Source organism: Felis catus, chromosome B3, assembly GCF_018350175.1.
Source record: "Felis catus isolate Fca126 chromosome B3, F.catus_Fca126_mat1.0, whole genome shotgun sequence".
Lineage (NCBI taxonomy): Eukaryota > Metazoa > Chordata > Mammalia > Carnivora > Felidae > Felis > Felis catus.
Genome location: NC_058373.1, coordinates 104,855,188 through 104,872,734, shown reverse-complemented (window position 1 = coordinate 104,872,734; position 17,547 = coordinate 104,855,188). Strand labels below are relative to the sequence as shown.

At 40.9% G+C, this 17,547-nt stretch overlaps 1 protein-coding gene across 1 annotated transcript in view; it reads left to right on the top strand.

The window, feature by feature from the left end:
* ARMH4 (armadillo like helical domain containing 4) overlaps positions 1-14,968 on the top strand; it is a 166,795-nt gene extending 151,827 nt beyond the window's left edge. Inside the window, exons 6-8 of the mRNA XM_023255721.2 lie at positions 6,429-6,460; positions 13,302-13,436; positions 13,673-14,968. Coding sequence (XP_023111489.2) covers positions 6,429-6,460; positions 13,302-13,436; positions 13,673-13,741 — 236 coding nt within the window. The 3' untranslated portion in view covers positions 13,742-14,968. The remainder of the gene's footprint in view (positions 1-6,428; positions 6,461-13,301; positions 13,437-13,672) is intronic.
* Positions 14,969-17,547: the final 2,579 nt, after the last annotated feature.

Here is a 17,547-nt window from a genome sequence, read left to right as displayed (position 1 = left end):
TTGATGGGAAAGTGGGAGGGGGGAGGGGAAAATGGGTGATGGGTATTGAGGAGGGCGCTTGTTGGGATGAGTCCTGGGTGTTATATGTAAATGGTGAATCACGGGAATCTACCCCCAAAACCAGGAGCACACTGTATGTTAGCCAACTGGACAATACATTGTATTAAAATAATAATAAAAATTAAAAAAAAAGAAATTATAAATAATTTGGAAAATTCTAAATATTGAGGGAATAAAAGAAAATCACCCATAATTCTATAACCCATTGAGGAATTCATTTAACACTTAGATGTACATTATCCCAATTATATACATAATATTTTGATCCACAAACTTGGGCTTATGTTATATATACCCTATTTTTTTCATTTGTAACGTATCAAGTATTTTTCTTTAAATAATTTAAGTTTTTGTTTAATATACCTCTCTGTAGATATAACCTAAGGTTTTGTTTTCCTGTGAGTATTTCAACCAATTATCTATGGTTGGCTATTAATGTTGTTTACATGTTCTTTTCCACTACAAATAATGTTACAGTAAATAGCATGTAACAAAAATGTTTGTGCATATCACTGATTGTTTAAGATAACTGGAAATTTGGATGAAAAAAATTAAACCTTTAAAAAACTTTTAATATAGATTGCAAATCCCTCCTCACATCTCCAAAAAGTTGTATCAGTTCATACCCCTCTTGTCAGTGTGATGTGTCTCTATTTAAAAAATTGCAGTGTTGATTCTCCTCTTTATAAATCATCTTTTCTTTTTCTGATTTTTTTGTCTTGACTTTGCATTCCCTTATCAATTTTTATTCCTTCAGTTTATTTATTTATTTAGGGAGAGCGTGTGCACACACATACACAGGAAAGGTGGAGGGAGAGATAGAGAATCTTTTTTTTTAATGTTTATTTTGAGAGAGAGAGAGAGAAAGAGAGAGAGAGAGAGAGAGAGAGAGAGAGAGAGAGAGAGAAGATGAACGGGGAAGGTGTAGAGAGAAAGGGAGAGACAGACAATCCCAAGCAGGCTCCACACTGTCAGCGCAGTGTGGGTTCTAGAGGGGCTTGAACCCACAAACCATGAGATCATGATCTGAGCCCAAATCAAAAGTTGGTTGCTCAACTGACTGACAGGCACCCCATTCCTTCAGTTTTAAAATGTGTAAATGCAAAATTTATTTTGACACTGACTCGAACATTTTATTGAAAACAGTTTACAGAATCCTCATGAAAAAGAGTCATACTTATTAAAAAATTCTGAACTCACTTGAAAGCAATATGTATTCACCAAAAGAAGGAAGAAATATTTATTAAGCACCTGAGTGCTCAATACCAGGTGAAAGACTCTTGCAGATGCCTGAGAAGCACAAGACATGACCCTCAGGGGTCTCATGATTTTAGGTGGAGAAATACAACCAAGCTTGCATATTTTAAAAAACAGTCTTTCTCAACCTTTTTAGACCCATGCCTCCCCGAATACTGTCTCATTATCTTCTATGTATCACCGACCCCAGTAGCCAAGAACATTTGACCAAGCTTTCTTTTTGTAGTTTGTGTCATAAAGAACCAGATCCATTGAATGTGCTCTTTCAAACTCCCTGTATGCAGACACATGTCCTGTTCTGATGTGCCTTCCCTCCCCCAGTGGAGAACTGCTGCCTTAGAGAATTATACAAAGCAGGACTCTGTGAAATTTACACTAAGAACCTGATATAGAGACAGTTTACTAGTGAGACCTGGCTTGATAAGGCGTAAGTTAAACTGTTTCTCTTGACAGCGAACTTCCTATAGTTTAAAAGTCTGTTGGTGCACCAGACCCTGGCTTGATCTGTGCCTCCTTTTCCTCTTCTCCGAGCTGCCCTTACTCTGCCATCCACAGGTAGTCCCATGGCCCTTTTCACCCCTTCCACGAGGTGCTCACTCTTTCCTTTTTCTACCTCGCTCTTATTTTGCTCTTTATATAATATCCAGCCCATTCCCTGATTCCAAGTGTCTCGCTTCAGAGTTGGCACTCTGCCTTGGTCCCAGTAATTGGCTTTCCTGCTCTGGGCCTTACCTCTCCATCCCTGCACTGTTACTTGTCATTCACTTCTCATAGACCTGATGGCTTGCTCCTTTCCTCACTGGAGTTAGCCAACCCCGCCCCCCCCACCGACCCCATGCCTTTTACTGACCCCAGTGTAGAGCGCAGTGCCTGGCCAACACAATGTGCATAATAAATATTTGCTGAATGAATAAATGAATTGGAAGCATTCTCATGCTTGAATTTAATTTTATGTTGAGACATGTGGAAATAGTCATGCTTCATTTGTCTTTCTCCCCTCCTGCCCCAGTTTTCTTATTTTTGTTTTATTACTTCTCTACACCAGGTGCTCTACTAGACATGGGGCACTTGTTATTTCTAATCTTCACAACAGTCTTGCAAGACAGGGGTTACCATCGTCATTCTACATATGAGGAAACTGAGGGTCCAGGAGGTTCATTAATTTCTCCAGAGTCACTCAGTGAATCAGTGGTTGACCTCACTTCTCCATGGAACCACTAACTCTTAGTCCCATTCCTGGGGTTCCTGCCCTTTCTTCTTTTGGCCTTCCCATGACTGATCAAATCCTGATTGTGCACCACTGTCTTTGCCGGAATCCTGGTTGAGACAGAAGGAGTGAGGAGGGAAGGATAAACCCAAGAGGTCTTGCCAAGATCTTGACGTGAGGGATTGAAGCCAGGGACTGAAGGAGATAGAAGAACCCAGGGTATCTCCACATTTTCAACCTGAGCGAGCAGAAGAGTGGTGGTGTCCCCAAAATAAATGGGTAGCTAAGAAGTCTTACTCCTTGAGGTTGTTAAATCAGATAGTGGTTGGAATTTCAGTGACTCTGAACTCCCTGGTTAACCATGAACAAGTCTCTTAGCTTCTTTGAGTCTCTGTTTCCTCATCTTTTCCCTGAGCATAATCTTACCTGAATCTCATGTTTGATATTGGTTTGCTGATCAAATGATGCACTAGATCTGAACCTGCTCGGTAAGGGGTCGGGCCGTGTGCGCGTGTCAGCTGGCATCATTACTGTCAGATATGTTATTACTAGAATCAGACGGTAAATGGAGACACTGACTTCTTGGGTAAAAGTGTGTCTGTATCAGGGGTCAGCAAACTGACCAGTCTAGCCTGTTACCCTATGAGCATTTTTTTATCACCTTTTTAAAAAATGATTTTTGTATCACCTATGAGCAAAGAAAGTCTTTTACATTTTATTTTATTTTATTTTTAATTTTTAAAAAAAATTTTTTATTTATTTTTGAGACAGAGACAGAGCATGAGTAGGGAGGGTCAGAGAGAGATGGAGACACAGAATCCAAAGCAGGCTCCAGGCTCTGAGCTGTCAGCACAGAGCCTGACGCGGGGCTTGAACTCACAGACTATGAGATCATGACCTGAGCTGAAGTCGGATGCTTAACTGACTGAGCCACCCAGGTGCCCCTTTTACATTTTAATATGGTTGAAAAAATCAAAAGAAAGACATTTGTGACCTATGAAAATTACATGAAATTCAAAGGTCAGTGCCCACAAATAACATTTATTGGAATATAGCCAAACTCATTTATTTATGTACCATCTATGACTGCTTTTACACGGCCACAGCAGAGTTGAGTAGTTGCAGCCTAGATTGTATGGCCTGCAATGCCTAAAATATTTACTGTTTGATTCTTTACAAGAAAACTTTGCCAATCCCTTGTCTATACTTTTTGGCAGCCGTTTCTAGGCCTGCCACTCTGTGTCTTTCCTTCCTATCTGTTGAAGCTCCTGGAGAGGAAAGGAAATGTAAGGAAATCTTGAAAGGTTTTGTTTATTTATCTGTTTACTAATTTCTTTGATAATATTTGTCTTCTTTTCTCCTTTTTGATGATTTTAAAAAAGAATTTTTATTCAGAGCTGAAATATTATTATAACTTTAAAAGGCAGTAAGGATGGGGGACCCTGGGTGGCTCAGTGGGTTGAGCATCTGACTCTTGATTTCATCTCAGGTCATGATCTCGCTGTGGTGGCTCTGAGGCCCTTCAGACTCTGTGCTGAGCAGAGCCTGCTTGGGATTCTCTCTCTGCCCCTCCCCTGCTTGCACTTGCGTGTGTGCTCTCTCTCTCTCAAAGTAAACAATAAAATAAAGTTTAAAAATAGGCAGTTTGGGGCGCCTGCGTGGCGCAGTCGGTTAAGCGTCCGACTTCAGCCAGGTCACGATCTCACGGTCCGGTCCGTGAGTTCGAGCCCCGCGTCAGGCTCTGGGCTGATGGCTCAGAGCCTGGAGGCTGTTTCCGATTCTGTGTCTCCCTCTCTCTCTGCCCCTCCCCCGTTCATGCTCTGTGTCTCTCTGTCCCAAAAATAAATGAACGTTGAAAAAAAAATTAAAAAATAAATAAATAAAAATAGGCAGTTAAGGGTGAAGAACCCCATTGCTAACTTCAGACTATCCTTAACATGGCCATTCTAACACATGCCTTCATTTTGAGTGATGCCTCCTTCTCTTCTCAGCATGTGTACTTCCAAATGGTTGTAATAGTGGTCTACTAACATTTCCTGCTTGATGTAGTCCTTTTCAGTGGCTTTTATGACTGTTACTTGATTATTGCCTTTTACTTACTTCCTTTCTATCTATCTATCTATCTATCTATCTATCTATCTATCTATCTATCTATCTATTTAAGAGAGCATGCACCAGTGAGGGAGAAGGGCAGAAGGAATGAGAGAGAGAGAATCCTAAGGAGACTCCACGCAGAGCCTGATGCTGGACTTGCTTCCATGACCCTGGGATCATGACCTGAGCTGAAATCAAGAGTCTGTTGCTCAACTGACTGAGCCACTGAGACCTCCCCCCCCTTTTGTTTTAGATTGTTGCTTTTATTTATTTTTTTTTTTACAGTCGTTGTGTTATTGTGGAGTGGTACTATTTGCAAGCTATGTATGCTTCAGAAATACTTCCTGTTCTTGCCTTTGGTCAAAATTTCCTTCTTCAGCTGTGAATGCAAATGCTTCTCTCTGGAGCCAGTGCTGAGCAGCCCTAGCCTGCCCACTGCCCCTTCCTACCTTACTTGGACATTGATTCAAGTGCAGAATACCCATTGAGCTTAAAAACTGAGAGATGTGAGGAATAAAGTAAAAGAGAAGATGTCAGATGAGACACAAATTTGATATTTTATTTTATTTGGTAGTGCATGGGTCAAGGATGAACTTGATATTATAAAGATGATTTCCTGTATCCTTCCCCAGACCTCCCTGTAAAGCATTCGATAGTAATGGCCACCTGGGTGGCTCAGTTGCTTAAGTGTCCAACTTTGGCTCAGGTCATGATTTCACAATTCGTGGGTTCAAGCCCTGCATCAGGCTCTATGCTGACAGCTCGGAGACCGGAGCCTGGAGCCTGCTTTGGATTCTGTGTCTCCTCTCTTTACCCTACCCCACTCACACACACACTCTCTCTCTCAAAACTAAATAAACATGGGGCGCCTGGGTGGCTCAGTGGTTGAGCATCTGACTTCGGCTCAGGTCATGATCTCGCAGTTTGTGAGTTTGAGCCCCGCATCGGGCTCTGTGCAGACAGCTCAGAGCCTGGAGCCTGCTTTAGGTTCTGTCTCCCTCTCTCTCTGCCCCATCCCTGCTCATTCTCTGTCTCTCTCTGTCTCTCAAAAATGAATAAACGTTAAAAAAAATTAAAAAAAACATTAAAAAATAAGAAAAAATAGTAATAAAAATATATTTAACAAACAAAAATATTCTCTGTTCATCTAATGATGATATGAAGGATATGGTTATGCTCTCTGTTGCTTTTTTAATTTTATTAAAAAAATTTTTTTTCAACGTTTATTTATTTTTGGGACAGAGAGAGACAGAGCATGAACGGGGGAGGGGCAGAGAGAGAGGGAGACACAGAATTGGAAACAGGCTCCAGGCTCTGAGCCATCAGCCCAGAGCCTGACGCGGGGCTCGAACTCCCGGACCACGAGATCGTGACCTGGCTGAAGTCGGACGCTTAACCGACTGCACCACCCAGGCGCCCCTTAATTTTATTTTAGAGACAGAGAGCATGAGGTGGGGAGAGGGGCAGAGGGAGATAGAGAGAATCTTAAGCAGGTTCCATGCTCATCCCCAGAGCCTGACATGGGGCTCAATCCCATGACCCTGGGATCATGACCTGAGTGGAAATCAAGAATCGGATGCTCAACTGACTGAGCCACTCAGGTGCCCCCCTGTTGCAGTTTTAAATAAATGAGAATCAAAACAAGACTATTACTGTCATGTTAATACTGTTGACTCTTTCATAGTATTTCATATAATGAAACCAGTGCATCAAATTAATTCAATACCATGAAATATAAGTTATCAAATTAACTTAACGAAATATAAGTAAAAAGATGGCTATTTACATTTTATTCTCTTATTTTCCCTAGTGAGAAGCTGGATGGAAAAACTAAAAGACAAGGTAAGAGAAGTATTTTCTTTCTTCAGATTTATCTTAAAGGGCACGGCTTTGTCAAATAAAAGATCTTCAGAGTAACTGAGCTTTAATTCATCATTCTGATTCTGGGGACCTACTCAGAGATGCAAGGTCACTTCCAGGTGGCCAGCAAGAAGGAAGACCCTCCTTTTAATTTCCTTCTTGTATAGTGAAGGGGACACCTTATTCTTTGGAGCACCATTCCTTCTTATGAAGGCATCCTGTAGTATGCTCAGCTGAAAAATATCCTTGATATATCACGGTGGAGTTTCTTCTAGGAATCAGGAGTGTAATCCCATTGTATTTAGCATTTCTTGTCCCAGTGCAAGGCTTTTGTAAGCCTGATCCTCCTGCATAAGGAAGAAAAACCTTGGATTTTTGAAAAACATTTTATTATTATTTTTTAAAAAGTTTTTTATTTTTTATTTTTGACGGGGTGGAGGGGCAGAGAGAAAGGGAGACAGAGGATCCAAAGCAGGTTCTGCTCTGACAGACGAGAGCCTGATGCGGGGCTCTAACTCAAGAACATGAGATCATGACCTGAGCTGAAGTCGGATGCTTAACTGACTGAGCCATCCAGGTGCCCCAAAATTGTGTGATTATATTAATTCTCCTCATTATTATCTTTGTGCTTCTCAGTAAAATTTAGCATGGATGGTTTTTGAGAATGAGGCTATTATGTATTCGTAGGTATTAAAAGTGATATTGAAAATTTTAAGCATATTGAGGTTACCGGAGGCCATTTTCATATCTGTAACAGGTCCAGTTGTCTAAGGGAGGTAGGATCAGATGGACCGAGTAGGATTTAGGGGGAGAAATGCTCAAAGGTTAAGAACTGAACACATTAGTAGGGCTTCTTGTTTTTTTTTTTTTTTTTTTTTTTTTTTCAGGAGAAAATATGATGCAATGAAAAGGAAATAGGCTTTGGTAGATGAATTTAGGAATCCATATATCATTGTTTCTATAGAAAATATCCTTCTGAGTAAAAAAAAAATGCACAAAAAACCCTTAAGAGAATACATTTTTGCATGCAGTCAGTTTTGAAGTTAGATATTGCAAAATTTCTTACCTGTATCTATAGATAGCTTTGCCATAATTTTTAAAAATCTGTGCAGTTTTATAGAAAGGCCGTATTTTCTATTTCTGTAGACCCTTCTTGTCTCAAAGGCTTGGCACCTTCTCTTTACTCATTTTCACCAAGAGAAATAATTTTATGTGTGATCCTTAGTTTTCTGGATTGAGTTTTTCCAGCCCTCTCTCTGTTTTCTTCTGTAGTGTTTTTTCAGTATGTCTTAATTAAAAAAAAAAAAAAGAAAGAAAAATAGTTGATATTCTAACCATGTTTGGCTTATTTGAGGTCCTGTTTCTTCATATTTTGACCCTCTTTTGGAGGTACTCACTGTAATCTTTCCCATATCCCCCCTTCCTCTGTGAGTGAAATATTATACACTTACCTGCAATGTGCATTCATATGTGCATACACATATGTGTGTATATGTATCTTTCTCTCTTTCCCTTCCTTTCTCCCTCACTTCCCCTCTTCACCTATCTAGCTAGCTAGTTAGCTATCATCTATAAAAGTCTCGTGAGTTATTATCTTCAGAAACTGTTTGGTAGAACTATTGCCTCTGATGAAAGTCACAGAATCCCTTAAACCTGAAAACTAAATACTTATTTGACTGGCTCTTTGGCCCACCAGGACATTTTCCCAGTTTTGCTTTATTTAATTTTACCCAATATTGGTATTTCTGTTAGTTGGTTTGGCTCCAGAAAGAATAGTGCTCTAAAAAGTTCTGAATTATTCCTTTTGCTGTTATTATTTTGGATTTCTATATTAGTTAGGATTAAGATCAGCTATGAGTGACAGAGAACCCCACTGACAATGGCTTAACCAAGACGAATTTTGTCTCTTGTTTATGAATCTGGAGGTAGCAGTCAGGGGTTAATGGGAAGCAACACTGTGACAAGGGCTCAAGCTCCTTGTATTTGATGCTCCACTATCTGTGGACATTCATTCCCAAGGTCACCTCATGGTCCTGGATGGCAGTTCCAACTTCGGTAGCTCTATTCTAGCCCGAGGAAGGAGGAAAAGGGAAGACTAAGGTACCTCCTCCCTCTTAAAAGGGAGGATGGAGGCACTCTCATTCTTAAAATGTGGGGGATAAAGGCTGTGCTCCCCTCTTAAAGATCATGGCCTGGAAGTTGCACCTGCCACTAATGTGTTATCTTCTCTCTCTCTCTCTTTTTTTAAATTTTTAAATCTTTATTTTTGAGAGAGAGAGAGAGAGAGAGCGCGCGCAAGTGGGGAGGGGAGGAACAGAGAGAGAGGGAGACACAGAATCCAAAGCAGGCTCCAGGCTCCGAGCTGTCAACACAGAGCCTGACGCGGGGCTTGAACCTGTGAGCCCTGAGATCATGACCTGAGCCAAAAGCAGATGCTTAACCGACTGAGCCACCCAGGTGCCCCAAATTTATTATCTTCTTAGTGAGAGTTATCACATGGTCATAGCCAGCTAAAGCTGCACAGAAGGCAGGGAGAAGTGATTGTTGCCCAGCCTAAATGGGAGGTTCTGTTGCTCTGAAAGAAGAGGTGAACGAGTATTGAGGGACAGTCCCTATACTCATTCCATCATTGCCTTCTTTCTGGTTATATGTCCAAGTTAGTGATGGTTGTTAGGCAAATCTTAACTTGGCTATATATCTTTTCAGCATCTAAATGTTTCTCAGAATTGGAGAGGCATGACAATTGTAGTGGTATAATAAAGACCAGCTCTGTTGTTGTGTCATCAAGGTCATTCTATTTCTTTTAGCTTTGGGAAGTAATCTGGAAAGTGGATGACCCAGAGTATACTGCATAACGCTGATTCTCACTGGCCCCACGGTGTCAGCATCACCTGGGAGCTCGCTAGAAATGCAATTCTTGGGCCCCACCCTACACACACTGAGTCAGAAACTCTGGGAACAGGGCCCAACAATCTGTTTTAACATGTCTTGCAGGTGATTCTGGTACATGCTGAAGTTTGAGAACCACCATTGCAAAGCAATATCAGGGCGCTATCTTAATTCAGCAGATTTTAGGCAGTATAGCATATCATTTGTTTTTCTTATACCTTTATTGAAAACAGATGTTTCTGAATAACTACATTGTCCTAATACTTTCTCATGAAAGTATTTCTCTTTTTACTTTCTCATGAACAAAGCAAAACAAAACAAAGTAAACAAAACCAAAACAAACACACACTAAAAACAACTATGACTAGTAATAATTTTAAAAGTGTAAAACTTACTCTTTATTTGGAGCTATTTTCAAGTTTACAAAAAAGATACAAGAGTAAATACAAAGAATGCCCCTTTAACTTTTTACCCAGATGCACTTGTTTTTAATATTTTATCTCATTTGCTGGTCTGTCTCCCCATTTCTGTCTCTTTTTCTGAACCATTTGAGGAAGAGTTGCATATACTATGGTGCTTTGACCCCAAATACTTTAGTGTGTATTTTCTACACACTAGAGTGGGAATATTCTGTTAGCAAACATAGTACAGTTATCAGCTTGAGTATATTTAATATTAATACAGTACTTTTTATCAAATCTGGCATCCGTTTTTTCAACAGACTCAAAATACTTTTCTTTTTTTTTAAATGTTTATTTATTTTTGAGAGAGAGGGAGAGCACAAGCAGGAAAGAGGCAGAGAGAGAGACACACATGGAATTGGAAGCAGACTCCAGGCTCTGAGCAGTCAGCACAGAGCCTGACGCGGGGCTCAAACCCATGAGCTGTGAGATCATGACCTGAGCTGAAGTTGCTTAACTGACTAAGCCACCCAGGCACCCTTCAAAATACCTTTCTAAAAGTATTTTTTCTTCTCTAATAGAGGACCCAGTCTAGGATCATGCAGCACATCTGATTTCCATGATTTGTTAGTTTCCTATAGTCTGGAACATTTTTTATAGCCATCTTTTGTCTTTCACGACACTGATGTTTAAAAGAATATAGACCTTTTTTTTTTAATGTTTATTTATTTATTTTTGAGAGAGAGAGTGTGAGCCGGGGAGGGGTAGAGAGAGAGAGGAAGACAGGAATCTGAAGCAGGCTCTGCACTGTCCATGCAGATGCGGGGCTCGAACCCACGAACTGTGAGATAATGACCTGAGCGGAAATCAAGAGCTGGACGCTTAACCGATTGAGCTGCCCAGGTGCCCCCAAAGAATATAGACATCTTTAAAACAGTATCATAGGGGCACCTGGGTGGCTTCTAAGCGGCCGACTTCAGCTCAGGTCATGATCTTACTGTCCGTGAGTTTGAGCCCCGTGTCGGGCTCTGTGCTGACAGCTCAGAGCCTGGAGCCTGTTTCAAATTCTGTGTCTCCCTCTCTCTCTGCCCCTCCCCTGGTTCATGCTCTGTCTCTCTCTGTCTCAAAAATAAATAAACGTTAAAAAAAAACAATATCACAGTCTTCATTTTAGGTTTATTGGGTGTTTTCTCATGATTAAACTCAATTTATGCATTCTCAGCTGGAATATACGCAGGTGCAGCTGTGTCCTTCTTAGGGTGTTACATGCGGAGGTTCATGTACATACAGTGCTTTTGAACAAATAAGAGGTAAGGGGCAGGATTTAGAACTTAAAAAATATGTACATGTTTCTTACTTGTTTTCATTTGTGCAGGAAACAAGTCATGGGTGATTTAAGAAGAGCTTCTTCTCCGTTAGTCAGTTTTTAAAGAGGAATGGTTAAAATATACTTGAAGAGGAGAGGTTACTTTGATCCCATCTTGTAATTGTAATTTCAAAGCACAGTCAGTTGTCTCTCTCTCCCTCCCTCTCTCTCTCTCTCTCTCTCTCTCTCTCTCTCTCTCTCTCTCTCTCTCTCACACACACACACACACACACACACACACACACACACACGAGGGGACAAAAGAGAGGAAAGAGGGAGATACGAATTAAGTTTTGGTGAAATCTAGATGATTTAAAGCTCTAGAAACAAGAAGTCTAAATGTATAAATACCAAGTGTGGGAAAGAGTGACACTTTTTGGAATCTTCGTGCTATTGGGGTGAAGTTACATAGTACAAGGAGACCCACACAGAGAGTGGTCATGCTGAGTTTCCAAAAGCTCAAACATCATCCTTTGAATGTACATCATCCTCTTTAGAGTCTAATCTATGGGACTTAAATGATCATATTTCGATATGTACATACGTTTCCATGCAGTGGGAATGGTGGTTTTAAAACAATATACTCACACTTCTTGTGAGAGTACCAAAACTTTGCTCTTGTCCGGTGTTTTCCCACATGGAAAATTACAGTTTTTATAAGCCTTAAGTAGATCTGGAAGAACTTTAGAAAAAGTTTGGGTTTCTGCAAAGCATATTAATTTGTTGAAAAGTGACTGGGCATTGTTTCTTGGAGAAAAACACTTAGTATGCTGATGAACAATGCTATTGTTCTCAAATTAATGGAAAAATTTCCATATTCTGCTCTAACACAAGAGTCTGGAAAACAGAACCAGTGGTTGAGCCGGCCGTGTGCAGGAGGGAGCTGAGTTTTATAAGGTCGTGTGTATTCCTTTGATTTACTTTTGGAAATGTTGGGAAAGCATCACAGTCTGCATACTTCAGCACTTTTTAGAAAACTTGTATTCTCTGTCCCTCTCTGATTTTGTCTCATTCTGAAAGGTACTAGAAATAGTTTGAGCTATAATAGAAATTTTAGAAATAGTCAAATAAATGAACAGACTCATGGGTCCCCCCCCCCCCCAAATAATGCCTATCTAAAGTTCAAAAATTTAAATTTTTTTACGTATTCTGTCTGGGTGGGCCGCTAGAAGGGGCCTTCTTGGAAGGCAAACCAGTATCCTGTTTTTCTATGAAAGCGCTCTAGGTAGGTTACATAATGCTTATTAGGCCAATACATATTGACCAAAATGCAGGGAGCGCCTTTAGTATGATGGCCTTACCCTGAGCTTGGGAAGATCCTCAGCTACTCACCCAAGCCCAGGGATGTGTGAACATCACGCTGCTCTCTTATGAGCAACTTATTCGTAGTGACACCTCGGGGACATTGGAGACACTTCAGATACCAGATACCTCCAGGCTCTTTAGAACGTGTCAGTGTTGTTGGCAGTGATCTTTGTACCCTGCTCTGCCACTTTCTTTCTTTGAGTCTGGAGATGCTCAGAATTTCCTCTCAAGCCCCAACTTTGGTCTTGTCCCCTGGCAGATTTTTCCTTTCATATGAATCCCACTTTACGCGCATGCCCTCTCCTCTCCTTGTCTTTCCTGTCTGCGCCCCAACATCTGGCATCCTCCGTCTTCCCTCTTTGACTGTAGTAATGCAGCTGAGGTTGTGAGAGAGAAGACCACCAATGTTGAGGCCCTCCCTTTGCCCCCCAAGAAGCACAATATTCCAGCGGGCACTTCAGCCCCCTTGGAGCTTGTCTCAGGCTGATATTTCCAATTTATAGCATTTTAATAGTCCTGGCGTTCTTAGAAGCTCACTTCATCCATCTCTAATACAAATTATATTTCTGCCACCAAAACCTGATGTTGATAAATGTTCATAAGGACGTGGCTGGTGCTGCCACTAGGTCTGGGTGATTTATTTCAATACTTCTACTAAATACTTGAACTCTCCAAAAATAGTCCTACCTTTCTCTCTGTTGCCTTCTCCCTAAAAATACCTTTATTCTAGGTGCTATTTTATAGGAAGGCAGGTAGGAGAATTCCAGGTGTTGTTTAAGAACCTGGTGCCATCCAGCAAAAATGAGAAACCCAGGGCAGTGGTCCATTCAGCATCCTGATGCACGTTTCCTTTCCTGTGCAGGCTGGCTACATGTCTGGGATGCTGGTTCCTGTAGGGGTTGGGATAGCTGGAGCCTTGTTCATCTTGGGAGCACTGTACAGCATTAAGGTTATGAATCGGCGAAGGAGAAACGGCTTCAAAAGGCATAAAAGAAAGGTATGGAACCAACAAGAGCAAAACCTAATCAGTTTCAGAACATTCTTCGCTTTTCTAATTTGCTTAATAAAGCACATGGGGCTTAATGATGCATGAATGGTATTGACATGCCCAGTGGTTTGGATTAGCTGCGGCAGCTGCTGCTTCGTGTGTTAGTGTGTCTTTTAAAGGGGCCTGTTTCTCAGTTTTGCTCTGCAGCAGAAAGAGTTTAATGCTTTTCTGTTTTCTTTCTCCAGCAGAGAGAATTCAACAGCATGCAAGATCGAGTAATGCTCTTAGCCGACAGCTCTGAAGATGAATTTTGAATTGGATGGGAGTTTAATTGGGATATTCGACTGTGTTATCATTTTATTTTTTATTTCGGGGCAAAAAAAAGAACAGCATCCTGCAACATCACTACGGTCAGGCCATCGGTCTTACTATCTTCTGGGCAGTAGATTTATCTTGTACTGAGCTGAAAAGGCATGCTGTATACTTAATGTAATAGTCAGTGTTTGTTTTTCTTCTGTAGTGAATTTCCCACAACCGTAGGCTACAACTCATCAATATGCAGCGCTCATGTCGCTCACCAGGAGTTGCTAGGTAAATAATTTGTATTTTTCCAAAGGGCCTTTGCCTTGGTTTACCTGCACTAAGTATAACGATTATTGCTGCCAAGGTATGCTGGCTCTGAAATAGAAATCTTAACAAAGAATAACTTGTGATGACTGCATTCTGCCTACTTGAAGCTATAGGCTTCTGGGCCACAGTACATCCTACATTTGCATCAAGACTAGCAGCAAGTTAGAATGAAATCTTTTTGTTGTTGTCAAGAAGATCTCTCGGCACATTAGGATTGTGTCTAGATTTGTATGTACCTTGCATTATATACTCCAGTCTCCCAGTTTTATTATTTTTCATCTTCTGTTTTTATTCTCATTCTTGGCAGGAAAAAAAGCGCACCAGAAATAATACATTAAGTTGACTCTCAGTCTCAATGCAAACTTGTTTTCTTAAAGAGTGCGATTGAGCCCAACGGACCTATCAGTAGATTCTTACATGTCTTTCATTAAGAGATGTTCTTTTTTGTGTGTCATTCGACTTTGCAAGAAGAAATGAGGAAGAAATCAGGACGAAAATGAGGGTCGGTAAGCTCTCAGAGCATTTATCTCTGCCATTTGGCTCTGTGCTTGTGTGGCCACTATTGTGAATTATTCAGAGTGCTGCTTTTCTACTTCTGGGGTCCTGGCCACGCAACGATTGGGCCAGCACTGGTTCTTGCTTGGCTTTATTAGACAACAGACATCCTGTGGTGGATGCAGGCTCATTGGCCAGAGTCCTGGCACATGATGGAGCTTATGAAAACCCAGCCTCTCTCAGGGCATCCTCTTCCGGGGATGTTGCCCTATGTTAGATCATTTCTCATTTCTTTTGCAATGTAATTCCTTGCCCTATCTTTTGGATCTGGGTATTGGGGACTTCTTGAAGTCAAGTTTTTAGGGATAGACTTGGCTCGTTTGCATGGGGGAATAAAGGTTACCACTAACACTGTCCTTAGTGCCTGACACATAGAGAATCTGTTCACGTTTGTTGGAGCCTGCTGTGCCGCATTCGAGGCAAGTTGCAGTTATTCCTCACAGCTACTGTATGACGTAGGATATATGTTATGACTTAGGATGTATGTTTTTATTCTCCCCGTTGACTAAAGACAGAACTGAAGCAGAGAAGTGAAATGATAATCCAAAATTATGCCCAGGAACAATCAGGACAAGAGCCCACTTGGACTCAAAACTGTGCACCCCTCTCATCAATTCAGTGCCTTTCCACATACTTTGCAGGAAGCAGTGACGTTTCAGAGTCCTTTAAAACCGGAAGTCCTTTAAAACAGGAAGCAGTGACGTTTCAGAGTCCTTTAAAACCGGAAGTCCTTTAAAACAGGAAGCAGTGACGTTTCAGAGTCCTTTAAAACCGGAAGTCCTTTAAAACAGGAAGCAGTGGCGTTTCAGAGTCCTTTAAAAACCAAGATTCTAAGGAAATACAGGAGACCCTTGAACAACATGGGATTGAACTGCACGGGTCCACTTGTACGTGGATTTTTCAATACAGTACTATAAATGTATTTTCTTTTTCTTACGATTTTCTTAACATTTTCTTTTCTATAGCTTACTGATTGTAAGAACACAGTATGTAAAGCATATAATATGCAAATTATATGTTAGTTAGCTGTTTATGTTATCACTAAGGCTTCTCATCAATAGTAGGCTGTTAGTAAGGTTTTTGGGGAGTCAAAAGTTATACTTAGATTTTCCTTTAAAAAAATTTTTTTAATGTTTAATTTTGAGAGAGAGAAACAGAAAGCAAGTGGAGGAGGGGCAGAGAGAAGGGAGAGAGAATCACAAGCAGGCTCTGAGCTGTCAGCACAGAACCTGATGTGGGGCTCGAACCCATGAACCGCAAGATCATGACCTGAGTCTAAGTCCAACACTCAACCCACTGAGCCACCCAGGCACACAGTTAGATTTTCAACTGTGCAGCCGGGGGGTTGGCACTGTGAACCCCTGTGTTGTTCAGGGGTCAGCTGTATGTAGTTGGTTGGCCAAGGAACATTTCACATGAATTTCTGTCTTTGTGAAATGAACAATGCCTTACTAACTTCCCTCTTATTCACACACGGTCTCTTCCTCTCCCACCTCAGCTATTTCTTTTACAACCGCATAGATTTACTATCACCTATAGAGAACTAATAGAAAAAACTTTCTAGAATCCATTGTTGAATGATAGCTAGCATGCAAGAATTTTTCATCAAATAATTTCTTTCTTTTTTTTTTTTTTTTTGCCAAGAGATGTAAGCAAATGTGTGAAGTTGGTCAAGAAAATGAGAAGCTCAAATACAGTTAGAGGTTAACAATTGACAAATAAGCTCAAAGTCGGGTTTTAAAAATAAAATTCAGCGTCATGACACTCATAAGTAATTTGTAATTTCAAGAGCAGAGACATCCTGATACTGCATAGGGTATGTTTGTCTATTCTAAGAGCAGCCCCTTGCTGTAACGGTTTCTAAGGTTAGGAGGAGGATGGGCATGATTGTTTTCTTAACAAGCTATTTATAGTGAACACACAATAAACCATTTCATTCAGCAATACCTGGGCAATGCTAATGGCTATCAATGCCTCAGGCTACTCTTAATCTGTAGTTTTCACTAGACCATGGCTAATAGGTTGAACTTTCAAACTGTAGAATAATAAGGTCACAAATAACAGACACATATTTTCATTTTTTTCCAGAAGGCCATGGGGATGATATGTATGTGCATTTAGGCTAAGCAGAAATGTCTCTGCAGGCCTTTTTTTGGGAAGGTGACTGTTAAAGATGACTTAGATCACAGTAGATTTCTGTATGAACCCATTTCACCACCTGGGTTGTGTGGAAGGTTCTGTAGATGGCTCAACTGCTATGCTTATCTTGGCCACTTTCCTCACTGTCAGTGGCTGTGGCACAATGATGTTGAGTAGTTAGCTGAAATTATTGAGAGGTTGTTTATCAGAATTTTCAGAAAAGGTTGCCTTGTTCTAAACAAAAGCCGAGATTGGGGTGTTGCCACCAGAGGGGGTGCTGGCTTGTGGTTATACTATAGTCCAGATTAAAAGTAGTAAATCAGGCACTGATAGGTTTACCTAACCTAAGTGATTGATATGCTCATATATGCACATTAAAAATAAAAAGGCAAATCTTTATTCTAACAACGAACCTTAAAACATTTAGCAGCAAAATAAATAAAGCTGTCTGGTGGGGAGTGCGTGATAGCTGCAAGCTTCAGTTACTAACACCTTCCCCTCTGAGCTGTATTCATCTTCTCAGAACTGCAGCTGTCCCACTGCAGGGGCAGGGATTGTATCTTATTCTCAGAGGGAGAGGCAGTGTTTCCCAAACTCTGGCTCCTAGGAATCACCTGGGAGATGTGTTCAACACAACAGATTCCCAGGCCCTGCCCCAGACCCATTGAATCAGTATCTCCAGGGGAGGAGTTTGGGACTCTTGTACCCAGGCAAGTTAGAGAATAGAGTTAGGAGGGCATCTATCCAGAGAACAGCTTCCTTAGTAAAGAGATGAGGGAGAGCAGGTCCCATGGGG